General features: G+C 42.3%; 2 protein-coding genes across 6 annotated transcripts in view; one reads left to right on the plus strand and one right to left on the minus strand.

Moving 5' to 3' along the window:
- HERPUD2 (HERPUD family member 2) overlaps window positions 1–26,734 on the plus strand; it is a 177,082-nt gene that overhangs the window by 89,196 nt on the left and 61,152 nt on the right. For 2 of the 5 annotated variants that reach the window (XM_032758329.2, XM_032758331.2), the window contains exons 1-2: window positions 24,877–25,020; window positions 25,186–25,615. The exons of 1 other annotated variant lie outside the window; for it this stretch is intronic. In XM_032758329.2, the coding sequence (XP_032614220.1) occupies window positions 25,469–25,615 (147 nt within the window). In that variant the 5' untranslated portion in view covers window positions 24,877–25,020; window positions 25,186–25,468. 2 more of the 5 variants (XM_032758333.2, XM_032758330.2) reach the window with 2 other exon arrangements.
- On the minus strand, window positions 20,423–25,161 carry LOC131383531 (uncharacterized). Its single transcript, XM_058439486.1, has one exon. The coding sequence runs from the start codon at window positions 25,159–25,161 to the stop codon at window positions 24,436–24,438; it is 726 nt and encodes a 241-aa protein (XP_058295469.1). The 3' UTR covers window positions 20,423–24,435.

A 26,734-nucleotide genomic window follows, 5' to 3' on the forward strand; every position in this document is an offset into this window, starting at 1 on the left:
ATACAGAAAATGAAAGCATGTGAACTAGAATAAATTTTTAGTCTTTATAGTTTTTATTTTATGATGTCACAGATCATTGAAAATTAGCACCAAGGACATCTGGTCCAACTGATTCGTTTTATTTTATTTTATTTTATTTTTTTATTTTATTTATTTATTGAGACAGAGCCTCACTCTGTTGCCCAGGCTGGAGTGCGGTGGCATGATCCTGGCTCACTGCAACTTCCACTTCCCACGTTCAAGCGATTCTCCTGCCTCAGCCTCCTGAGTAGCTGGGATTACAGGCGCGTGACACCACACCCGGCTAATTTTTGTATTTTTGGTTGAGATGGGGTTTTACCATGTTGGCCAGGCTGGTCCTGATCTCCTGACCTCAGGTGATCCGCACCCCCCTCGGCCTCCCAAAGTGCTGGTATTACAGACTTCAGCCACTGAGCCTGGCCAACTGATTAATGTTATAGATGAGAAAATTGAGAGCCCAAAGAAGTTAAATAAACTGTGACAGCAGAGTCAGGACTAGACTACAGGACCATTAAATCCTAGCATCAAACCTCTCTTTCTCTCACACTTATCTCAGCCTAGCTGCTTAGTAATGCATTTACTGGTCTTCATAACATATAGAAGAACTTTTGGGTCATTACTTGAATAGCTTAGATTATTTTTATTTTGCTTTTTGTTTTTTGTATTTTAGGTTCAGGGATACATGTGCAAGTTTGTTATATAGGTAGACTGTGTGTCACAGGGGTTTTTTGTACAAATAATTTTGTCACTTGGGTAATAAACATAGTACCTGATTGGTATTCTTTTGTGATTCCCTCCCTCCTCCCCACTTCCCCCTCAAGCAGGCCCCAGTGTCTGTTGTTCCCCTTCTAGTATCCATGTGTTCTTGTTGTTCAGCTCCCACTTATAAGTGGGAACATTGTGTATTTGGCATTTTGTTCTGTGTTAGTTTACTTAAGATAATGGCCTCCAGCTCCATCCATGTCCCTGCAAAAGATATGATCTCATTCTTTTTTATGGCTGCATGGGATTCCATAGTATATATGTACCATATTTTATTTATCCAGTCTACCATTGATGGACATTTAGATTGATTCCATGTCTTTGCTATTGTGAATAGTGCTGCAATGAACATAAACATACATATGTCTTTATCTTTCAAAACTATATAATAAATTCTGAAAATATGCCTTTTTTCTTAATCTGTTTCTTCATGTTAAATAGATGAGATTAAAATTATAGCTGCATTTCAAGAAATTGTCTGCAATCCTTCATTTTCTCCAGTAGATGTAAATTTTTATGTGGCCAGACTGTGCAGTGAATAAGCAAAAGTAGGGAAAACTGAGCTTCAGGTGTAAATTAAAGTGAACGAAGACTTATGGTAAATGTAGCATTACTATATTTAAAAAAATAAATGTAGCATTTAATCTTAAAAATAAAATGTTAGGTAAAAATAGCAAATTGCAGAAGGCTATGTAGGGTTTTGTGTGGATCTGTCTTCACTTGGTAGAAGATAGCTGAGATCCACTCTCTCCCTGATCACCTGAGATTCCTTAATCCTTTCCCCTTCTGCAGAGAACTCTGTGAATTAAGTACATGATATGAAATTAATGTCAAATCTGGGATCCATAATCTTATATTACTTCTTCCCCCTCATTTATTTGAATATTTAAAACAATGTATTCTTTAACTCATAACTATGTCTTTTCCTGATAATGTGAACTTGATATTTAAATTCTACTTTCCGACTTGAAGTTCTGTCACCTACACCAAGTTCTGTATTTGGTTACTCTATTTGTAGTTTGTAGAATCAAAAATATGTTGTCTATAATTTTGCTGCTGTTTGAATTCGAAGTTTGTTCTTCTGATTCCACCATTCATTAGTTTCCTTAAGCAGATAAGTAAATCAGTTATATAGCCAATTTATTATATCACAGTGAATACTAGCTGAAGTATAAAATTGTATTTGTGTTTAGGGAGCATCTTAAACTTTGAACCATTTATGTTAAATTTCTAGAATTCCTTTCTTCTGATGGAATGATTTGGGGCTAAGGTAGGAATTTTTAAAAACAATGACTTTCATTCAAAATTTATCTACTCAACCAAGCAAATGAAAAGGGGCAGCAAAGAAAAGATAAAAATGGGAATGGTAGATGGCAGAAGGAACTGAGAACACAGAAGAAAGCGGTAGGTTTGGAGTGGAAAAATAAACTAAAAGAAGGCAAGATGAAGAAAAAAATGTACCCTAAATGAACAAATTGCAAATATAAACTGAGGTTAAGTTTCTAAATTATAGTCGGTCCCAAGGTTTAGATCTGCAATCCCAGGAATGGTTTTTTTTTTTTTTTTTTTGAGACAAGCTTTGTCGCTCAGGCTGGTGTGCAGTGGCATGATCACTGCAACCTCAACCTCCTGAGCTCAAGCAGTTCTCCCACCTCAGCCTCTTGAATAGCTGGGACTACAGGTGTGTGCCACCACACCCAGCTAATTTTTGTATTTTTAGTAGATAGGGGGTTTCACATGTTGCCCAGGCTGGTCTGGAACTCCTGAGCTCAAATGATCTGCATACCTCGGCCTCCCAAAATGTTGAGATTACAGGCGTGAGCCACCATGCCTGATGGAGAGTTAACTTTAAAGATCACCTACCCAGAGGCCAGTTCTACTACTCTGTGGCTGATTCCTGTCTTTTTCTTCTATTCACTAGCCCTTTTGGGGCACAGTGACATTTCTCAGAGGTAGAAAGCTACCAGCAATGTAGTTTTCTACTTTTCCAAAAGGAAAACATACCATATTCCTGTCTAGTGGTAAATTTTCTTGCTTTTAGTAGAGTTATTTCATTATAGAACTCTGAAAATGGTAGCTATGAAAATAGCCAAGATGTCACAAATGAAGAATTTTTGTTTCCGATTTAAAAATTGGAATAGGAAATGATAGGATGTTAAGAAAAATAATAAATGTTTCCCTTCCTCTCCTTGGCAAATCAAATGCCCAGTTATCAAAGAATGCAAGAAAATATTGCCTACATGAGCAGAACGGTTTCTAAATAAAATGTCTGGCATGTAAATGCTGCATCAGTTCCTAATTAAGAATTCTGTAAATAAAGCTTTGCTCTTCATCTCCTGTTTTCATTGGAAACTTCCATCAGAGATAGTGACTGGTGTGAAGCAGTGGAGACACCCAGTGGCTACTGTGGTTAACCGCCGCAACGGTACATTTCATGCTACGTTTCCTCCGTTTCTTGTTTTAGATGTGTCTATTTCCTTTTGAAAATATGACACTAAGTACCTCTAAATAGAAATTTAATAATGTAATAGTAATTGTGAAATTAATGACTTGAATATTACTCACAAATTAGGCCTTAATCTAAAGGATGGAAGGATTTGTGAATAAGCAACATTTAAAAATACAGTAAAAGAAAAATATTCAATCTTGCCTAATTCATTTTTAAAAATCACAGTTTTTCAAAACATAAAGGTAGATCCCTTTTACTGAAGTACAAATTTTGATTTAGGAAAGGATATTATATAGAAATTAACACTTGGAATTTGAAATTTAAACTTGAAAATGTCTCTCTGACTTCACCCAAACTGTCAACAAATAAAATACATTATTTCAAAATGTAAGGGCTATGAAGAGAATCTGGTTGTTCTTGTAAAATGTATATTTTATTATTATTTTTTAAAAGGTTCAAGCTGAGAAATAATGCCAAGACTTGCTACTGAATGAACGAATAAATGAACTTAAAATTTCTTTTAAATAGCTTTTTTTAAAAATCAAAATAGTAAAACGAGTTCACTTAGAAAAAGTAGAAAATATAAACAAAAAGAAATAAAATGCCCACTAAAATTTCACTCCATACTTTGGTTTATATAGTTCTAGAAATTCTTCTTAATGCATGGAATATATATATAATTTTTTTTGAGATGGAGTTTTGCTCTTGTTGCCCAGGCTGGAGTGCAATGGTGCGACCATGGCTCACCGCAAACTCTGCCTCCTGGCTTCAAGTAATTCTCCTGCCTCAGCCTCCCGAGTAGCTGGGATTACAGGCATGCGCCACCACGCCCGGCTAATTTTGTAGAGATGGGGTTTCTCCATGTTGGTCAGGCTGGTCTCGAACTCCCGACCTCAGGTGATCTACCCACCTCAGCCTCCCAAAGTGGTGGGATTATAGGCGTAAGCCACTGTGCCCGGCCGATTATATAATTTTTTAAGTAAAAGATCTTACTGAACATAGTTTGTGCAATTTGTTTTCCCCTTTGTGTTATGAACAACCTGTATCTCAGTATATATTTATCTGTATGTCATTTAAAAAAGATGCATAGTATTCCATCATCTGGATATGCTATGCTTTATTTAACCAAACCCTTGCTGTTGTATTTGCTATTATAATCAATGCTTTGAAATAATCATTTACATTCTTTTTAAATGTAGGAAGAATAAAGTGAATAACCATATGTGCATTTTAAAATAATTCTTGAATTGTGAAATACAACGTAATGTACAGAAAAGTACATAGAACTTACATATATACTTTTTAACAGTTATAAAGTGAAAAACCATGTATCTACCACCCAGGTCAAGAAACAGAATATTATTGGTCCCCCAGAATGCATTCTATCCCTTCTTGATTACAGCCCTCTTTTAGGAGTTTGATATGTCTATCAAATTATTCCCCAGACATGTATTCATTTACATTCCTGCAAGCACTACATAGCTGACTTTATTTTATTATTTATTTATTTATTTATTTATTTATTTATTTATTTATTTATTTTTTGAGACAGAGTTTTGCTCTTGTTGCCCAGGCTGGAGTGCAATGGTCCTATCTCAGCTCACTGCAACCTCTGCCTCCTGGGTTCAAGTGATTCTCCTTCCTCAGCCTCTCAAGTAGCTGGGATTACAGGCATGTGCCACCACAACTGGCTAATTTTATATTTTTAGTAGAGATGGGGTTTCTCCATGTTGGTCAGGCTGGACTCACACTCCCAACCTCAGGTGATCTGCCGGCCTCGGCCTCCCAAAGTGCTGGGATTACAGGCGTAAGCCACCGCACCCGGCCCATAGCTAATTTTTAAAAGCCTATGAAACAGCAATCTAAAAATAGTTTTTGTTCATGATAAGTAAAAATGAGATTATGTATACAAGATGGAGATTCTAAGGGAAATATGAAAAGACTGGAAACTAGGCTGGCTGTGGTGGCTCATGCCTATAATCCCAGCATTTTGTGGTCCGAGGTGGGTGGATGGCTTGAGCCCAGGAGTTCAAGACCAGCCTTGGCAACATGACAAAACCCTATCTCTACAATAAATAAATAAATAAATAAATAAATAAATAAATAAATAAATAAATAATTAGCCGGGCATGGGGTCATGTGCCTGTAGTCCCAGCTATTCAGCAGGCTGAGGTGGGAGGATCACTTGAGCCCAGAAGGATGAGGCTGCAGTGAGCTGTGATCATGACACTGCACTCCAGCCTGGGTGACAGAGTGAGACTCCATCTCAAAAAAGAAACAAAACAAAACAAAACGAAAATAAAGAAAGAGTGAAAGGAAAAAAGAAACTAATATATATATAAATGGTGGGTATCAAAAAGTGTCATCTCTCAAATGAACCTGAGCAAAATTGAGTCTCAAGTTAAGCTGAGACTTCTTTTCTTTAAGCTTATTTACCACCATTGATTCCCTGGCATCCTTAGAAATTTAGGTGGTTTATAAAGAGGATGCCTCAACATTTTCCCTTCCTGAAGTATGCTATGAACTGTAATTTTGGGTGAAAGTGAATAAAAGATGGTTATGTTAACCAAAGAATGACTTTCATAGACACAAGAGAAAAACTACAAACATATAATAATTATAGGAGATTCTAGTCATATGTGCAATAACAACTAATACATTAAAATACTGAGTTTGGCGGAGAAGGAGTTAGCAGGAAAATGGCCTCTGGTATGGCCGATCATTAAATGAGAGAGGAATGTGTACAAGAGATAAGACAGGTACAATGCTGGAAATTCCTATGGGTTTTCTCCGTTTTGCTGAGTAGATAACAAACAGGTTTATCAGGGATGCTGCTTTTAGCTGCATGAGATTCCTAACAGATGTGTAAAGACCGATGTCCCCCCCATTGCTTCTAAACTTTGTACCCGTGATGCTTCTGCGGCTTTCTCCTTAACTCTTTTTGCCAAATCTCCTCCTCAATGTGGCTCAGACTCTCCCAGACATACTACTATTATTGCTCACAAGACAGAGGACGTAAAATGGTCATACAAAACCCTATAGAACTGCAGCTAGGATGGTGTTAAATAGAAATACTGTGAATAAAAGTCAAGGGCAGCCGGGCGCGGTGGCTTACACCTGTAATCCCAGCACTTTGGGAGGCCAAGGCGGGTGGACTGCTTGAGGCCAGGAGTTTGAGACCAGCCTGGCCAAATGGTGAAACTCCATCTCTACTAAAAATACAAAAAAAATTAGCCAGGCGTGGTGGCACATGGCTGTGATCCTAGCTACCTGGGAGGCTGAGACACAAGAATTGCTTGAACCCGGGAGGTGGAGTTGCAATGAGCGGAGATCGCGCCACTGCACTCCAGCCTGGGTGACAGGGGGAGACCTTGTCAGAAAGAGAGAGAGAGAGAGAGAGAGACAGACAGACAGAAAAGAAAAGAAAGAAAGGAGTCAAGGGCTTTAGTATCAACAGCTCTATCAATTACTAACTGTCGAACTTAGGCAGGTAACTTCCCTACAGCTCATTTCCCTCTGTAAACTAAGTATTATAATTTAGTCCGTAATATTTATTGTTACTCTGAAAAAGTATTGTGCTAGGCAACAATGATATTGAAATGGCTAAGGCACAATATCTAGCCTCAGGGAGCACATAGTCTAGTGAGGGAGACAGACTTAAGTCATTATTAGCCAGGGGTGGTGGCTCACTCTTGTAATCCCAGCACTTTGGGAGGCCAAGGCAGGCAGATCACCTGAGATCAGGGCTTTGAGACCAGCCTGGCCAAAATAGCAAAACCCCATCTCTAAAAAAATACAAAAATGAGCCGGGTGTGGTAGCACATGCCTGTAGTCCCAGCTACTCGGGAGGCTGAGGCAGGAGAATCGCTTGAACCCGGGAGGTGGAGGTTGCAGTGAGCTGAGATCACGCTACTGCACTCCAACCTGGGAAAGAGAGCAAGACTCCATCTCAAAAAAAAAAGAAAAAGTCATTACCATTTAGTAAATGCATTATTAGATTTCACAGTGTCTAAGGACAGGATAGGACAAGTTTGAAAGTGGAGAGGCTCAGGGCTTATCTTAAAGGGATTCAAAGAGATCATCATAAAACACCTAGCACACTCCACATCTGTAATAGGAACTCCACTAATGTTAAGTTGTTTTATCCTAATTACACATTCTTGCAACAGAACTGAGCATTTTAGTACTGGACAATATCAAAGTTGTAAAACATAAATCTCTTCAGGGAGATAAACTCCTGCATTCTTTAAAAATGAATGTTACAAACATTACACTCAGGAAGCTGTCCCATTGCTCTCTAGAGCCTGAAATTTAACAAGTTTTCTTAATCAAAGATGGCTTGCTTTTTCAAAGATTCAACCTACTTTACAAACCCTAGGGAGTCATGAAGGGAAATACACAAAAAAACTAAGATGGAGAAAAAATGCAAACTCAGTCAAGATTTTTCTCAAGAACTTTGACCTTTTCTCTTGACCAATTACATAACTATTTAAAATGTGTTATGCATGTTTTTGGAAAATTTTCAAGATAAGACAGGAAGTACAAAAGTTTGTAACTCTGGAGTGCTAAATCCTTAGAATGAATAAAGAAAATGGGTTTCTAGCATGTAGTGTTTGAAGTACTTGACTTAGCTGTCATTCCCCATTCCTTACCCTTGTCAATCAAACTAACCAGTTATTCTGCTGATCCTAGATCTGGCCTCAGAACTTTAACAAAATTAATTAGGAAGGCACTACCAACATAAAGAAGTTGCGGTAGATACTGGAAGTGACATGGGAGGAGACAGTAGGAGTGTGATGAAAAAGAATGAGGTTGTTGTTAATAATGGCAGTGGGGACACAGACATTGATATGGGGAAGGTAGATATGTATGCCTGGTCATTTGGGGTCCATCTTATTCCTGGGGCACAGCTGGGTCTCTTTTCCCAGTTGCCAAACTGAAGGAGTCTCAGCTGGGCCTGAGGAAGGGCAGTAGATGAGGTTTTGGCCAGGTGCGGTGGCTCACGCCTGTAATCCCAGCACTTTGGGAGGCCGAGGCAGGTGGATCATGAGGTCAGGAGTTCGAGACCAGCCTGACCAACATAGTGAAACCCTGGCTCTACTAAAAATCCAAAAAAAATTAGCCGGGTGTGGTGGCAGGCACCTGTAATCCAAGCTACTTGGGAGGCTGAGGCAAAGAGAATCACTTGAACCTGGGAGGCGGAGGTTGCAGTGAGCCGAGATAGCGCCACTGCACTCCAGCCTGGGCAACAGTGCAAGACTCCATCCCAAAAAAAAAAAAAGTAGATGAGATTTTAAGGAAGGTATACTCTGGGAAAATATGAGGAAAAGTTGGAAAAGACTAAGGAAAAGAAGAACCCTGTCAAAGCACTGTTTCCATTTTGCAAATGGCCCCAGCTAACTTTGATATAGCAGATCACACACTTTTCTCACTTCCCTCTTCCATTTTTGGCTGAGACATAAGGTGGTTGGTGTACACAAGGGCCTGGGATACCTCCTTTACTCTATTTTGTTTTATAGTCACTTGCATGTGTGTCTTATTTTCTCCTACTAGATTGCAAACTCTTTGAAGGCAAGTATATCTCACTATCCTTCGTGTCCTCTATAATAGTGACTGAGACAAATATTAATGTAAATAATGGATATTAAATATTTTTGCAGTTGAGCTTGAATCTGCATGCCTCTCTGCATACAATGGTCTTGAATTCAAAGAATATACTTCATCCTGTAAAACATATCTCCAGCCTTCCATAGTGCTGTCTCTCAAGTGGCACAACTAGGAGGTTCATCTAAATGGCGGCATCCCTATACTCCCACCTGGTCTACAAAGAGCAACCACAGAGCTTTACAAAAATGCGGGTGCTCCCTTTACTAATGTACCTCTCAATGCCTTAGTGAAGAGAGTGTCTTATGGGACTTCTCATGGAACCGTGGAAGGGGAAGGGTACATGATACAGTTTAACATTCTTATCTCCCTAAGTCCTTGGATTGCTTTCTCCACATGATGCCAGGAAAGCTCTGGCATCTCAGCTGTATTAAATGTAGGCTGTCTTTGAGTCCAAGTTTCAGTCAACACACCAATAAATTGTAAGAGCCACCTTCAGCTGCATGAGCTAACAAATGAAATCTGGAATCTCTAGCAAGTACAAGCATAGGAAGCTGGCTCTATATTTTGCCCTCCTTGGTCTAACACCCTTAGGATATATTCCCCGGATTTCTGCCACTATGTGTTAGCAAAGTCTTACAATTCTTTTGGAGTGTCAGCTAGTCCTTCCTGGGTCATAGTGTGTACCTGTCCCTGTGGGGCATGCTGAGATGTAACTGTAGTTATAGATCTAGTGGTGATAGCGAGTGGTTATGATAGGTCTTGAGAAGGAACATCCTTTTTAAGGATTCTGCCCCAAGTGAGGTTATCACAGAGTTTTCAGGCAAAGAAAGGTTAGTCTCCAGAGGGCAAGCTACTTTCACGAATAGGCAAAGCTTAGAGTTACTTGGAGTTTCAAGACTGTCAGCATCATCTGGGACCAAGGAGATGGCCCCATTCCAATTTTCAGGTCTCCATTCTTTTCCAGTCAATGACCTATAATATATATACACGTACACGTGTGTGTATATATATATTATATATACATATACACATACATAGTGTTGTGACCATGAATTTAACTGTTACTGTAATTCAGCAACCCTTAAAATGAAATTTAGTGCTTGATTTTCAACAGTATCGCCCCTATGCCTGCAAGAACTAAAAGGTTCTTTTTAGTTCTGGTCATAGTCTGTGACTTGAGCTGAGAGTTGAAAGACATAAGGTTGTCATTTTCTACCTACAAGTGCTTAAGGGCACTCAGAAAGATCTATCCCATACCACTGTCCTTATTGTCATCTTCATTGCCCTAATTGTCAAATGCATCAACTGCTGAGGCAGTCACTTGCTTCAGCTGGCATGTCATCACAATCAACCACAGATGGTAGTAGTCTGATCAATTGTAATGCCCCTGCATGCCATGGATTTCTAGCATCTAATTTCCCTCTGAGGAAGAGCTCAGCCAAAGGGAATGACCAAACCAATTCTCAAATTTTATCTTCATTGTCCATCTCCTGGGACCACCTCTGATACCAATGCTGTATCAACCAGGGTCCAACCAAGAGAGAGAAACCACACCACGTTTTGAACACGGAAGGTTAAGTATAAAGAATTACCACTTATAGGCTGGATGCAGTGGCTTATGCCTGTAATCCCAGCACTTTGGCATGCCAAGGCAGGTGGATCAGTTGAGGTCAGGAGTTTTGAGACAGCCTGGCCAACATGGTGAAACCATGTCTCTATTAAAAATACAAAAGTTAGCCAGGCATGGTGGCATGTGCCTGTAATCCCAGCTACCTGGAGGCTGAGGCAGGAGAATTGCTGGAGTTCGGAAGGCAGAGGCTGCAGTGAGCCAAGATGGTGCTACTGCATTTCCAGCCTGGGTGACAGAGACAGAGACTCCATCTCAAAAAAAAAAAAAAGAGTTATCAATTATAACAGAGAATAGAGTAATAAGGAGGAGATGGCTAGTGAGAAGGAAAGCAAATTCTAAAGAACATAGGAATAGCAGATATAGGGAGCAGCCACTGCCCTTAGGGATGAGAGACTCTCATTGACGAAGTTCAGTGACTCAGGCTCATTGAATGTCAGAGAATTTGCTGAGGGTGCAAAGCTGGCCAAGGGGCATGAGGGGAAGCCATTCATAGAAGGTATTATACCGGTGGCACTAGTGGTACTCCAGTGCAGAGCCACTTGACCGGTGCCAGGGGAAAGCTCTTCATAGCAGTTGCCTGCAAAGTTACCTGAGAGGGTTCCTGGAGAAGTTGTTCGTGGAAGGTGCTACACACTGTTGGCCACTGGGCACTGCTGGAACTGGGTGCTACAGAAGCCACATGCACTGTAACATGTGGCCTAAAGGAGCACACTACACTGTACAGATAGAGAAATTTCTTTTTCTAGTGTCCCCCCTATGCTCTATACTGAGAAAGCTTAATGTCATGCCTGCTGGAAAGGAATTTTTTATAGGATTTATCTATATTATCACAAAGCAGACAATGACGGGTATATTTGGAGCCTTGAGGGCATAATCTGGTAATTGGCTTAGTAACCCATTTCCTTTAACTGGAAAAACCTCACAGTGAGGACTGAATTTCACTGGGGTTCTGAAAGGCATTACAAATGGCCTCTTTGAGAAGCTGATAAAAGCTATGGGCTCTCCTTCAGATAAATGCCATGTGTACACATGCACACAGTACCATAGACAATTCAGGAGTATGCACAAGTTGGCCATCTATCTCTGAACCCAGATTAAGAACCCCTGGGGTAGGCCAATGACTCTTCTCCAGGTTTGTTTCAATTTAGTGATATTTTCTTAACTTTATTTGAATGTAGTAGGAAATGTTTTTCCAAACTGTTAAACTATATTTGCTTTTTAGCAATAATGACAAACATTTGAGAAATATGGAATAGTGTTAAGATAGTTCTAAATTTGGAGGTGAAAGGCCTTTAGAAAGACAGAGGCTGAATGCCAGTGGAAGGGCAGGCAGTTGTGCAACAATCGCAACACTGGTATTGGGACTTGGAATTGGATAGTAGTATATAGAAGGAAAAAGGTATTAGACCTGCCATGCTTTGGTTAAATACATTTGGTAAGCTGGCCTCCAATATGAGACTAATATTTCTTTTTTTTTTTTTATTATACTTTAGGGTTTTAGGGTACATGTGCACAATGTGCAGGTTTGTTACATATGTATCCATGTGCCATGTTGATTTCCTGCACCCATTAACTCATCATTTAGCATTAGGTGTGTCTCCTAATGCTGTCCCTCCCCCCTCCCCACACCCCACAACAGTCCCCGGAGTTTGATGTTCCCCTTCCTCTGTCCATGAGTTCTCATTGTTCAATTCCCACCTATGAGTGAGAACATGCGGTGTTTGGTTTTTTGTCCTTGCGATAGTTTACTGAGAATGATGTTTTCCAGTTTCATCCATGTCCCTACAAAGGACACGAACTCATCATTTTTTATGGCTGCATAGTATTCCATGGTGTATATGTGCCACATTTTCTTAATCCAGTCTATCGTCGTTGGACATTTGGGTTGGTTCCAACTCTTTGCTATTATGAATAGTGCCGCAATAAACATATGTGTGCATGTGTCTTTATAGCAGCATGATTTATAGTCCTTTGGGTATATACCCAGTAATGGGATGGCTGGGTCAAATGGTATTTCTAGTTCGAGATCCCTGAGGAATCGCCACACTGACTTCCACAATGGTTGAACTAGTTTACAGTCCCACCAACAGTGTAAAAGTGTTCCTATTTCTCCACATCCTCTCCAGCACCTATTGTTTCCTGATTTTTTAATGATGGCCATTCTAACTGGTGTGAGATGGTATCTCACTGTGGTTTTGATTTGCATTTCTCTGATGGCCAGTGATGATGAGCATTTCTTCATGTGTTTTTTGGCTGCATAAATGTCTTCTTTTGAGAAGTGTCTGTTCATGTCCTCTGCCCACTTTTTGATGGGGTTGTTTGTTTTTTTCTTGTAAATTTGTTTGAGTTCATTGTAGATTCTGGATATTAGCCCTTTGTCAGATGAGTAGGTTGCAAAAATTTTCTCCCATTCTGTAGGTTGCCTGTTCACTCTGATGATAGTTTCTTTTGCTGTGCAGAAGCTCTTTAGTTTAATGAGATCCCATTTGTCGATTTTGGCTTTTGTTGCCATTGCTTTTGGTGTTTTAGACATGAAGTCCTTGCCCACGCCTATGTCCTGATTGGTATTGCCTAGGTTTTCTTGTAGGATTTTAATGGTTTTAGGTCTAACATATAAGTCTTTAATCCATCTTGAATTAATTTTTGTATAAGGTGTAAGGAAGGGATCCAGTTTCAGCTTTCTACATATGGCTAGCCAGTTTTCCCAGCACCATTTATTAAATAGGGAATCCTTTCCCCATTTCTTGTTTTTGTCAGGTTTGTCAAAGATCAGATAGTTGTAGCTATGCGGCATCATTTCTGAGGGCTCTGTTCTGTTCCATTGATCTATGTCTCTGTTGTGGTACCAGTACCATGCTGTTTTGGTTACTGTTGCCTTGTAGTATAGTTTAAAGTCAGGTAGCATGATGCCTCCAGCTTTGTTCTTTTGGCTTAGGATTGACTTGGCGATGCAGGCTCTTTTTTGGTTCCATATGAACTTTAAAGTAGTTTTTTCCAATTCTGTGAAGAAAGTCATTGGTAGCTTGATGGGGATGGCATTGAATCTATAAATTACCTTGGGCAGTATGGCCATTTTCACAATATTCATTCTTCCAACCCATGAGCATGGAATGTTCTTCCATTTGTTTGTATCCTCTTTTATTTCATTGAGCAGTGGTTTGTAGTTCTCCTTGAAGAGGTCCTTCACATCCCTTGTAAGTTGGATTCCTAGGTATTTTATTCTCTTTGAAGCAATTGTGAATGGGAGTTCACTCATGATTTGGCTCTCTGTTTGTCTGTCATTGGTGTACAAGAATGCTTGTGATTTTTGTACATTAATTTTGTATCCTGAGACTTTGCTGAAGTTGCTAATCAGCTTAAGGAGATTTTGGGCTGAGACAATGGGGTTTTCTAGATATACAATCATGTCATCTGCAAACAGGGACAATTTGACTTCCTCTTTTCCTAATTGAATACCCTTTATTTCCTTCTCCTGCCTGATTGCTCTGGCCAGAACTTCCAGCACTATGTTGAATAGGAGCGGTGAGAGAGGGCATCCCTGTCTTGTGCCAGTTTTCAGAGGGAATGCTTCCAGTTTTTGCCCATTCAGTATGATATTGGCTGTGGGTTTGTCATAGATAGCTCTTATTATTTTGAGATACGTCCCATCAATACCTAATTTATTGAGAGTTTTTAGCATGAAGGGTTGTTGAATTTTGTCAAAGGCCTTTTCTGCATCTATTGAGATAATCATGTGGTTTTTGTCTTTGGTTCTGTTTATATGATGGATTACATTTATTGATTTGCGTATGTTGAACCAGCCTTGCATCCCAGGGATGAAGCCCACTTGATCATGGTGGATAAGCTTTTTGATGTGCTGCTGGATTCAGTTTGCCAGAATTTTATTGAGGATTTTTGCATCAATGTTCATCAAGGATATTGGTCTGAAATTCTCTTTTTTGGTTATGTCTCTGCCAGGTTTTGGTATCAGGATGATGCTGGCTTCATAAAATGTGTTAGGGAGGATTCCTTCTTTTTCTATTGATTGGAATAGTTCGAGAAGGAATGGTACCAGTTCCTCCTTGTACCTCTGGTAGAATTCAGCTGTGAATCCATCAGGTCCTGGGCTCTTTTTGGTTGGTAAGCTATTGATTATTGCCACAATTTCAGAACCTGTTATTGGTCTATTCAGAGATTCAACTTCTTCCTGGTTTAGTCTTGGGAGGGTGTATTTGTCGAGGAATTTATCCATTTCTTCTAGATTTTCTAGTTTATTTGCATAGAGGTGTTTGTAGTATTCTCTGATGGTAGATTGTATTTCTGTGGGATCGGTGGTGATATCCCCTTTTTCGTTTTTTATTGCATCTATTTGATTCTTCTCTCTTTTCTTCTTTATTAGTCTTGCTAGCAGTCCATCAATTTTGTTGATCTTTTCAAAAAACCAGCTCCTGGATTCATTAATTTTTTGAAGGGTGTTTTGTGTCTCTATTTCCTTCAGTTCTGCTCTGATTTTAGTTATTTCTAGCCTTCTGCTAGCTTTTGAATGTGTTTGCTCTTGCTTTTCTAGTTCTTTTAATTGTGATGTTAGGGTGTCAATTTTGGATCTTTCCTGCTTTCTCTTGTGGGCATTTAGTGCTATAAATTTCCCTCTACACACTGCTTTGAATGTGTCCCAGAGATTCTGGTATTTTGTGTCTTTATTCTCGTTGGTTTCAAAGAACATCTTTATTTCTGCCTTCATTTCATTATGTACCCAATAGTCATTCAGGAGCAGGCTGTTCAGTTTCCATGTAGTTGAGCGGTTTTGAGTGAGTTTCTTAATCCTGAGTTCTAGTTTGATTGCACTGTGGTCTGACAGACAGTTTGTTATAATTTCTGTTCTTTTACATTTGCTGAGGAGAGCTTTACTTCCAACTATGTGGTCAATTTTGGAATAGGTTTGGTGTGGTGCTGAAAAAAATGTATATTCTGTTGACTTGGGGTGGAGAGTTCTGTAGATGTCTATTAGGTCCACTTTATGTAGAGCTGAGTTCAATTCCTGGATATCCTTGTTAACTTTCTGTCTCGTTGATCTGTCTAATGCTGACAGTGGGGTGTTAAAATCTCCCATTATTATTGTGTGGGAGTTTAAGTCCCTTTGTAGGTCACTGAGGACTTGCTTTATGAATCTGGGTGCTCCTATGTTGGGTGCATATATATTTAGGATAGTTAGCTCTTCTTGTTGAATTGATCCCTTTACCATTATGTAATGGCCTTCTTTGTCTCTTTTGATCTTTGTTGGTTTAAAGTCTATTTTATCAGAGACTAGGATTGCAACCCCTGCCTTTTTTTGTTTTCCAGTTGCTTGATAGATCTTCCTCCATCCCTTTATTTTGAGTCTATGTGTGTCTCTGTACGTGAGATGGGTTTCCTGAATACAGCACACTGATGGGTCCTGACTCCTTATCCAGTTTGCCAGTCTGTGTCTTTTGATTGGAGCATTTAGCCCATTTACATTTAACGTTAATATTGTTATGTGTGAATCTGATCCTGTCATTATGATGTTAGTTGGTTATTTTGCTCGTTAGTTGCTATAGTTTCTTCCTAGCCTCGATGGTCTTTACAATTTGGCATGTTTTTGCAGTGGCTGGAACCGGTTGTTCCTTTCCATGTTTAGTGCTTCCTTCAGGAGCTCTTTTAGGGCAGGCCTGGTGGTGACAAAATCACTCAGCATTTGCTTGTCTGTAAAGTATTTTATTTCTCCTTCACTTATGAAGCTTAGTTTGGTGGGATAGGAAATTCTGGGTTGAAAATTCTTTTCTTTAAGAATGTTGAATATCGGCCCCCACTCTCTTCTGGCTTGTAGAGTTTCTGCTGAGAGATCAGCTGTTAGTCTGATGGGCTTCCCTTTGTGTGTAACCCGACCTTTCTCTCTGGCTGCCCTTAACATTTTTTCCTTCATTTCAACTTTGGTGAATCTGACAATTATGTGTCTTGGAGTTGCCCTTCTCGAGGAGTATCTTTGTGGCATTCTCTGTATTTCCTGAATCTGAATGCTGGCCTGCCTTGCTAGATTGGGGAAGTTCTCCTGGATAATATCTTGCAGAGTGTTTTCCAGCTTGGTTCCATTCTCCCCATCATTTTCAGGTACACCAATCAGACGTAGGTTTGGTCTTTTCACATAGTCCCAAATTTCTTGGAGGCTTTGTTCATTTCTTTTTATTCTTTTTTCTCTAAACTTCCCTTCTCTCTTCATTTCATTCATTTCATCTTCCATCAGCGATACCCTTTCTTCCAGTTGATCGCATCTGCTACTGAGGCTTCTGCAATCTTCGCGTAGTTCTCGAAACTTGGCTTTCAGCTCCATCAGCTCCTTTAAGCCCTTCTCTCCATTGGTTATTCTAGTTATCCATCCTTCTAATTTCTTTTCAAAGTTTTTAACTTCTTTGCTATTGTTTTGAATTTCCTCTCGTAGCTCAGAGTAGTTTGATCGTCTGAAGCCTTCTTCTCTCAACTCATCAAAGTCATCCTCCATCCAGCTTTGTTCCGTTGCTGGTGAGGAACTGCGTTCCTTTGGAGGAGGAGAGGTTCTCTGTTTTTTAGAGTTTCCAGTTTTTCTGCTCTGTTTTTTCCCCATCTTTGTGGTTTTATCTACTTTTTGTCTTTGATGATGGTGATGTACAGATGGGTTTTGGTGTGGATGTCCTTTCTGTTTGTTAGTTTTCCTTCTACCAGACAGGACCCTCAGCTGCAGGTCTGTTGGAGTTTACTAGAGGTCCACTCCAGACCCTGTTTGGCTGGGTGTCAGCAGCGGTGGCTGCAGAACAGCGGTTTTTCGTGAGACCACAAATTCAGCTGTCTGATAGTTCCTCTGAAAGTTTTGTCTCAGAGGAGTACCCAGTTGAATGAGGTGTCAGTCTGACCCTACTGGGGGGGTGCCTCCCAGTTAGGCTGCTCAGGGGTGAGGGACCCACTTTAGGAGGCAGTCTGTCCGTTCTCAGATCTCCAGCTGCGTGCTGGGAGAACCACTACTCTCTTCAAAGCTGTCAGTCAGACAGGGACATTTAAGTCTGTGGAGGTTCTTGCTGAGTTTTTGTTTGTCTGTGCCCTGCCCCCAGAGGTGGAGCCTACAGAGGCAGGCAGGCCTCCTTGAGCTGTGGTGGGCTCCACCCAGTTCGAGCTTCCTGGCTGCTTTGTTTACCTAAGGAAGCCTGGGCAATGGCGGGCGCCCCTCCCCCAGCCTCGCTGCCGCCTTGCAGCTTGATCTCAGACTGCTGTGCTAGCAATCAGCGAGACTCCGTGGGCATAGGACCCTCCGAGCCAGGTGTGGGACACAATCTCCTATTGTGCCGTTTTCCAGGCCCATTGGAAAAGCGCAGTATTAGGATGGGACTGACCCGATATTCCAGGTGCCGTCTGTTTCCCCTTTCTTTGACTAGGAAAGGGAACTCCCTGACCCCTTGCGCTTCCCGAGTGAGGCAATGCCTCGCCCTGCTTCGGCTCGCGCACAGTGCGCTTCACCGACTGTCCTGCACCCGCTGTTAGGCACTCCCTAGTGAGATGAAACCGGTACCTCAAGCAGAAATGCAGAAACCACCCGTCTTCTGTGTCGCTGGGGCTGGGAGCTGGAGACCGGAGCTGTTCCTATTCGGCCATCTTGGCTCCACCTTCGAGACTAATATTTCTTATCTCCAGGTATTCATGCCCATATTTACTCTCTTCCCAAACTGACTCAGGGCTGGTCTATGTGACTAAAGAACACAACGCAGGTGACAGTATTTATGTAATTTCCAAGATTAAGTCATAAAAGGCATTGCAGCTTTTGCATTGGTCTTTTGGATCTCTCATTCTGGGGGGAATCCAGCTGCCATGTTTTGAGGATACTCAGGCAGTTCTATAGAGAGGCCCACATGAGGAGGAACTGAGATTTCACACTAATAACCAGCATCAGCATGCCAGCCTTATGAGTGAGACATCTGGAAAGTAGATCTTCCAGTCCCAATCAAGTCTTCAGATGACTGAATGCCACCTGAAATCTTGACTGCAATGCCATGAGAGCCTCAAACCAGAATTCCCAGTTAAGCTGCTCCTAAATTTCTGACCCACAGTTTTGGAGGCAATTTGTTTTACAGCAATAGACAACTAACACATACACTTAGGTAAAAATTCTCAAAGGGTGAACAATGTAAGTGATTTGCCCTCTTTCCCTTACTACTTCTCTGGTCACCAAAAAGAGCCTCAGTGAGATGGTATTTAGCTATGATATTCTCCAATTGTTATCCTAAATAAGTCACTAGATTGAATCATCAGGGAAACAAGAGGTTTCTCGCTTAGCCAAATGGTCACTGTAAATACTGACTAGACATAGATTTCCTGAAAAGCAGGAAACTCAACTGCTAAACCAGATTAGGTAGATTTCTATTAACAAACTAATAGAAATACAGATGTGTCTTTATGAAGCCTGTTACAGGGAAATAATCTGTATGAACTACTGTGCCTATTGTGTTCATAATTTATGGGGGAATTTACAAACCAGTGTGTTCAAAGGTGAGTCACTATTCTGAGAGATCTGGAAACTAAAGAATTGTTGAAGGATCTAAGGCTATTTAGTCTGTAGAAGATATAAAGAGCATTTTATAGCTGTCTATTTGAAGGGCTGGCATGTGGAATAAGAGGAAACATATTTTGGATTGATCATTGTAGGCCCAACGACAAATTATAGGAATGCAAATTTCAATTCACTTATAACCACCATGGCTGTTCAACAACCTGTCATGTTGCAGTAAAAACTATGGTGCTCCCTGTCTCTGGAAAGAGCTATGTCAATTGGCTAATCACCCTTCAGAGATGTGGTAATACTGATTCATTCTGGCAGTACCTAGAAGACTGATCTAGATGACCTCTAAGATGTTCCTGAAAGCCTTTTCCTCCTGAACGTGTCTTGTTACCCATGATTATCTTTAAGTAATAAAGTTCAGTGTAGTGGAAAGTGTGTGCATTACAGTGGAGACAGAAGTCTATCTGGAACTTACTGTGTGATTTTGGGCAGGATACTTAACCTTTCTGAGCTTCAGTGTCCTCACTATCTCTCAAGGCTGTTCTAAGAATTCATTAGATCACATATAATTCAAAACACCCATCTGGCATTTAATGAATGGTTTTGTTTCATTTCCTACCAGATGACTGGTGATCAAACATCTGGGACCATTTTTGATTTTTAAAGTGGAGTGTTGAAATGAGCTAATTTTCTTAGGCTTCCAATGTAGGTTTTCATTTTTTAAAAACAATAAACTTGATTAAGATTTGATTAGATGCTTTGTGACACAATCTCTTTAAAAAATGACAAGGATGGTGAAAGTGGAAATGAATGGAATCAGAAGCCAGATGGCCAACATCATCTTTGGAACTTGAAACCGCAAGATCATCACTTGAAGTCTTTCCTTCCAAGAGAGCTAACAAACTCAAACTATACTATTCAACATCATAAAAGTATTTTAGCTTCCTGGAAGGTACTCCAAATTTCAGTAGAAAAATCTCAGTGACAAGCACTTACTTTGAATTTTTAAAGGAAACTGTAATCTCACTGAATGAATCAATTTTTTTTTCCCCAAGATGGAGGTCTCACTCTGTCACTCAAGCTGGAATACAGTGGTGTGATCTTGGCTCACTGCAACCTCTGCCTCCTGGGTTCAAGCGATTCTCCTGCCTCAGCCTCCTGAATAGCTGGGACTACAGGTGTGTGCCACCATGCCCAGCTAATTTTTGTATTTTTAGTAGAGACGGGGTTTCATCATGTTGGCCAGGCTGGTCTCGAACTCCGGACCTCAAGTGATCCGCTTGCCTCGGCCTCCCAAAGTGCTGGGATTACAGGTGTGAGCCACCGCCCCAGCCACAATATGTGTTTTCTAGCTGTTCTCTTTTACACCTCAAAGAAGTGGAAGTAAACAAACATCCCATTAATTCACAGAAATCCATTATTATTATTTACAAATAAGTTTCTTCAAATTTATATTTTATTTGTTAACAAAGGGAGCTACCCAACAGTCAGAAATGACTGAATTGCTAAACTTACTTATGTGTACTGAATAGTTAATATTGCTAAAGCAGAGAAGTATTATACTTATTTTTTAATTTTTAATTTCCATAGTTTTTTGGGGAACAGGTGGTATTTAGTTACATAAGTTCTTTGGTGATTTGTAAGATTTTGGTGCACCCATCACCCGAGCAGTATACACTGAACCCAATTTGTAGTCTTTTATCCCTTACACCCTTCTCACCCTTTCCCCGCAAGTCCCCAAAGTCCATTGTATCATTCTTATGCCTTTGCATCCTCATAGCTTAGAGACGTATGAGAACATATGATGTTTAGTTTTCCATTCCTCAGTTGAAGTAGAAGTATTATATTTATTATTAATGATCATGACTCTTTTATTATCTATTACCATATTATATTACCATGGTACTCTTGAGAGTTCTCATCATGGGCTTTTTTTTTTCTTTGAGACTGAGTCTCGCTCTGTCGACCAGGCTGGAGTGCAGTGGCACAATCTCAGCTCACTGCAACCTCTGCTGCCCAGGTTCAAGCAATTCTCCTGCCTTAGCCTCCCTAGTGCCTGAGATTACAGGCATGCACCACCACACCTAGCTAATTTTTTCTATTTTTAGTAGAGACGGGGTTTCACCATGTTGGCCAGGCTGGTCTGAGGATTCCTCGAATCCTCAGGTGATCCACTTGCCTCAGCCTCCAAAAGTGTTGGGATTACAGGTGTGAGCCATCGCACCCAGCCAGGGCTATCTATATTAACAGACGGTAACTGAGCTGGGCAATTGTTCTTTGACATTTCCAGTTCTTATCTGTTAACATGGACAGTGATTTAAATAGGCAGCTCCATGGACGGCCTCTCCCTAACTGCCGCTATCTTGTATCTCCTCATTGGTAATTATTTTTCCTAGGCCAAATTCCACGTCAAACACTATCAATATTATGGGTACCACCCTTTCATACACTGCTCTGTACACATACCTGTTTAAACATATTTTAACAAAAGTGGGATATTTACATACTGTTGTTATCATAGCCAAGCTCAACAGCATCAAAAGCATTTTTAGGTACTTAATTCAAGTGGCAGTAAAGTTAAAAAAAAAGTTTTTTCTGATACTATATCATCTTTGTACCCATATATTTCAATTTCTTGAATGTTCATTACAATTTTATTTTTACTTTTTATTCTTTTTTGAGACAGTCTCACTCTATTACCCAGGCTGGAGTGCATGGTGCGGTCTCAGCTCACTGCAACCTCTGCCTTCTGGGTTCAAGCAATCCTCCCATCTCAGCCTTCAGAGTAGCTGGGAACACGGGCATGCACCACCATGCCCGGCTTATTTTTGAATTTTTTGTAGAGACAGGGTTTCTCCATGTTGCCCAGGCTGGTCTTGAAGTCCTGAGCTCAAGCCATCTGCCTGCCTCGGCCTCCTGAAGTGCTGGGATTAGAGGCAAGCCACTGACTGCACCCAGCCTTTATTACAATTTTAAATGTTTTTCTCTGTGTTAGCGAACCTTTGATGGACTGTTTTAAAGAGTGTTAAAGAGTGTTTAAATCACTGTGAAATGCAGATTGTCTTAATATTTATAATTATTAGGGTACCTTCATTAATAATGTACATTGCATAGTGCCAAACGAGATCACCACATCACTTCTAAAGGATTCCTGGAAGTCTGAGTCACAAGCATGAGACAACAGCTGCAGAACTGGGTGGTGAAGGTTGTGAAAACTTTCTGGCTTAAACAGGAATTTGACCCAAAACAAGAAGTCTTAGGGAAGATAGCCTAGGCCTTGTCTGGTGGCACAACAATGCCATCAAATGCCCAGCCTCTTTACAGTTTTCTGCTCTGCCATCCTTGGAATGCAGGCCATTGTTCTCCTGTTTGTTGTTTCATGAGTGAACTATGAGTGCTGTAGCTCTTTACGTTCCTCCTGGAAGACAGGTGTAGGGCAAAGATGAGCTGATTGACAGAGCCCTTCCATCTAAATGCTTTCCTAGAAGCCTCAGCAGTAAGTTCAACCTTAAACTCATTGGCTAGAAGTGTGTCAAATGGCTGCCCCTTGCTTCAAAGGAGTCTGAGAAAATAACTTTAGCTAGAATTAAAGTTCCATTAGAGTGCCTGGGTAGACAAAAAAGAGTCAGCTACAGAAGGCCAGTATCATAGCAAGTTGTTGCTCCATGACTGGAAACAAAGGAGACTTCACTCTTTACTTTAGATGTGCAGTTTATAGAGTACAGCTAAGGTATGGTATGTGTTCTACCATGAAGAACAAGGTGAGGGAGGGTACAGTGTAAGAGATCATGCTGCATTAGCTGTTGAAAGGAAGAATTTCCCCCTGGTCACTATGTTACCAGGTGTCCTTGCTCCCCGAGTTCCCAAGATGGTGGCAGGCTGCTTCCAAGATGGCGACGGGCCACTTCCAAGATGGTGGCAAGTCTCGTGTTCTCTGACCTGGAGTTCTTGGCCTCACAGATTCCAAGGAATGGAATCTTGGGCCATGTGGTGAGTGTTATAGCTTTATTAGAAGCTGTGGGTCATGGAAGAGAATCGTGGAACCCAGTGACTAGGACGAACCTGGGCACTTAGCCCTGCAGGAACAATGGCAAGCCTTTAGCCCGATCAGGAGCAGCAATGGGCGCCTCGCTGGATCCAGAGTGATGGAAGTCAGCTGCGGGTCTGTGACAGCGGCAAACAGCAGTGGTGGACAGTGAGCGAAAGCTCAGCTTGAGCTGTGACACACACGGACCAGAAGAGTGTGCAGTTGCAAGATTTAATAAGAGTGAAAACAGAGCTCCCATACAAAGGGAGGGGACCCAAAGAGGGTAGCCATTGCTGGCTCGAATGCCTAGGTTTATATCCTGATAATTGTCCCTCCTGTTGTCCTCTCAGGCGATAGATGATTGGCTACTTCTTTACCTTCTGTTTTTGCCTAATTAGCATTCTAGTGAGCGCTCTTTACTACCTGATTGGTCGGGTGTGAGCTAAATTGCAAGCCCCGTGTTTAAAGGTGGATGCGGTCACCTTCCCAGCTAGGCTTAGGGATTCTTAGTTGGCCTAGGAAATCCAACTAGTCCTGTCTCTCAGTCCCCCCTCTCAACAGGAAAACCCAAGTGCTATTGGGGAGGTCTGACCACCACTCTAACTGCTTCCTGCTGAACTGGGGCATAGTAGGGGTTGTGCAGTTGAGATTTCCTCGGGAGGGGTACCTTGTTTCTCAACTAATTCAGTGGTGGCTACCTCTAAGCCCTTCTGAAGCTAAGAGGGAAAGAGACCAGCTCGCAAAGTCTCCTATATTATCTACTCCTAAGTGGAAATTGGGAGCTGTGAAAATGCACATCTAACAACCCTTAACTTACTATACCGACTTCTAAACCACAGCAGAAAATGAAGAAAACGTCGGCTATGGGCAATAGACTCAACCTTTCGTTCCTATGTCTAACCTGTAAAATAGAAAAATAATACTGTCATCCCTCATCTCCCACCATACTGAACACGCATTAGGTGCTCAATGAATACTTGTCCATTTTAGTGAAGATTAAGAGGAATGAGACAGAAACTGACACTTGAGAGGCTGGCACACGCCAGAACTGCACCACACTTTGCACTCATAGCTCATTTACTCATCAGCTTGTCGTCAGGTAGGCATTACCGTCCCCATTAGAGAAGTCAATGGAGGCCCAGGAAGGACGGCCAGGGTCCCCCAGAAAGTAGAGGAGGACTTCTGGTTTAACCAAAAGCCTGTACTCTTTGCACATGTACCCCATGGCTTCTCTACCAAAGCCCCTGGCACCGTGCTTTGCAGACAGACGACGCTCAACACATTTTGAGCAGAAGTGTGGTTCAGCACCAGGAAGGACACCAACTTTTGCAGAGATGACTCTTGGGATGGAGAAAGACTTCCTAAATCTTCAGGGTGAGGTCAAGACAGGATACGCTAGCGCCAGCGGAGCTGGTGGCTAGGCCTCAGGGCAGCTGGGGCCAAGGCCGAGCAAACGGCCAGGAGGGAGAGGCTTCCAGGAGCCGGATCTGCCGCTGGACGACGCGAAGCCTGGCGGCTAGAGTCCCGGGCAGCCCGAGAACAGCAGGCAGGCGGCGGCGGCAGGGTTGGCAGAGCTGGCGGGGACGGAGGAGGGCCATGTGCAGGGGCGTGCCGCCGGTGACGCACTTCCGCCCTGCCTGTTCCGGCTTAAAGGGGCCCCAGACAATCCTCACAATAACAAAACCGGCGCGCCCGCGGCCGGCGCAACGGCTCTCGTCCCCGCCCTCCTGCCACCGGCAGTCGCCTGGGCTGCCCCCGGCCCAGCCCTGCCTTGCGCCACCCTGCACTGTCCAGACTGAGGGGTCAGGCGGAGAGCCGGGCCGCGCCCTTCGGTCAGCTTCTCTCCCTGCCACCCGCGCCTCCTCGCGAGACCCGGGGCTGGGCCGTGCCCGCCGTCGCGCAGCAGGAAGGGAGCGGCTGCCACGGAGAACGCCCCGCCGGACGGTGTGGCTGGCGGCCCTGCCTGGGCGCGGAGGGCGGCGGTGGCGGGGCCCGCGGCCTTCTCTCAGGTACCCCAGTGCCCGCTGACCGCCCTGAGCGGCCCAGCCGCTTCCTCGGCGCGGTGCGGTGGCGTAGGGGCCTTGTTGCGTTTCAGCTGGGGGTCGCTGTGGGGCGGGGCAGTGACCCCGGGCCGGCCGTTGTGCCCTCATCCCTCCCACCCTTCCTTCTTATAGCTTCCTCTCTCCTCGCGACTGCTTCCACAGTCCGAAGCCCGGACCTGGCGGGGAGAGCTGCCTCCACGGCCTGGCACCCAGACCCCACCGTCGCCGTTGCCACCACCTCAGTCCCTCCTTGGTACCGGCAATGGCCTTCGTATCGCCCAGTGCACTTGTAACTGACTTGGACATGGAATACTAAGAACTCACTTCTGTCCGCATCCCAGTCGCGCCGGCGGTGACCACCTCGGCTCTTTTGGGCTTAACTGCTGCTCCTCTTGACTCTGACTTTGGGGGCACCATGGACCAAAGTGGGATGGAGATTCCTGTGACCCTCATCATTAAAGCACCGAATCAGAAATACAGTGACCAGACAATTAGCTGCTTCTTGAACTGGACCGTGGGGAAACTAAAAACGCATCTATCTAACGTTTACCCTAGCAAACCAGTAAGTGTGTAAAAGCTGGGGGCAGCTGCTCTGACCAGCAGCTTTTCCTGCCGTGTACCCTCCTTTTTCCTGCTCCTTCCCTCCAGTCTTGAATCAAATAGGTCTCTTGGTAGACCGCGAGGTATTTTGAGTTCTGAGGTTGTGTCTCCTGAGTGTTCGAACCATCATTAATATTTTCCTGATGAGGTTCAGTTAATTAGTAAGAGGAAGCAGAAATATCAGGGGACTTAAGAATTGGCTGGCAAGACGGGGCGCGGTGGCTCACGCCTGTAATCCCAGCACTTTGGGAGGCCGAGGCGGGCGGATCACGAGGTCAGGAATTCGAGACCAGCCTTACTAACATGGTGAAACCCTATCTCTACTAAAAATACAAAAATTAGCTGGGCGTGGTGGCACACGCCTGTAATCCCAGCTACTCAGGAGGCTGAGGCAGGAGAATCGCTTGAACCCGGGAGGTGGAGGTTGCAGTGAGCCGAGATCGTGCCACTGCACTCCATCGTGAGTGACACAGTGAGACTCTGTCTCAAAAAAAAAAAAAAAAAAAAAAAAGAATTGGCAGGCACGGAACAGGGACCACTTTCTTTTGACTTAAAGTCATCAACCTAATATGCGAGTGAGAGATATATCCTTTCTTAAAAAAAAAAAAAGATAAAGCACTGCAACCCGTATCAGAGCTTTTATTGCTTATTAGACTAAAATTCCATTTTACTTTCAACACTTGGCCCAGAAATTTAAACAGAAATTGAAGATTTTTTTTCTTAGAAATAAGTATGTGGCCCCTGTAAAAATTATACTTTCAAGATTACTATACATGTTTCAAGGATCAAAGAATTATAAGTTGTAGATTCATTTTCACCACCACCCCTTTGAACATTTTTCTCCTGTGGGGGATACATGGACATTAATTTAAAAGAGAACTGTCCTCCACCCCGCCACCATTTGGTGCATCCTTCTCATATGGCTTTTCCATTCTGTGTTCCATTCTGAATCATATCTGGATATTGCAGAGATAATAAATAAAATATAGACAGTACAGCTCCATCTGTCCCTAAAGTCAGATTTGAAAGGACGTAGTTGGTAATCAAGGAGTCTTGGAATAGTTAAGAAGTGTACTGTCAT

The sequence above is a fragment of the Hylobates moloch genome, unplaced genomic scaffold (assembly GCF_009828535.3).
Source record: "Hylobates moloch isolate HMO894 unplaced genomic scaffold, HMol_V3 SCAFFOLD_1, whole genome shotgun sequence".
Lineage (NCBI taxonomy): Eukaryota > Metazoa > Chordata > Mammalia > Primates > Hylobatidae > Hylobates > Hylobates moloch.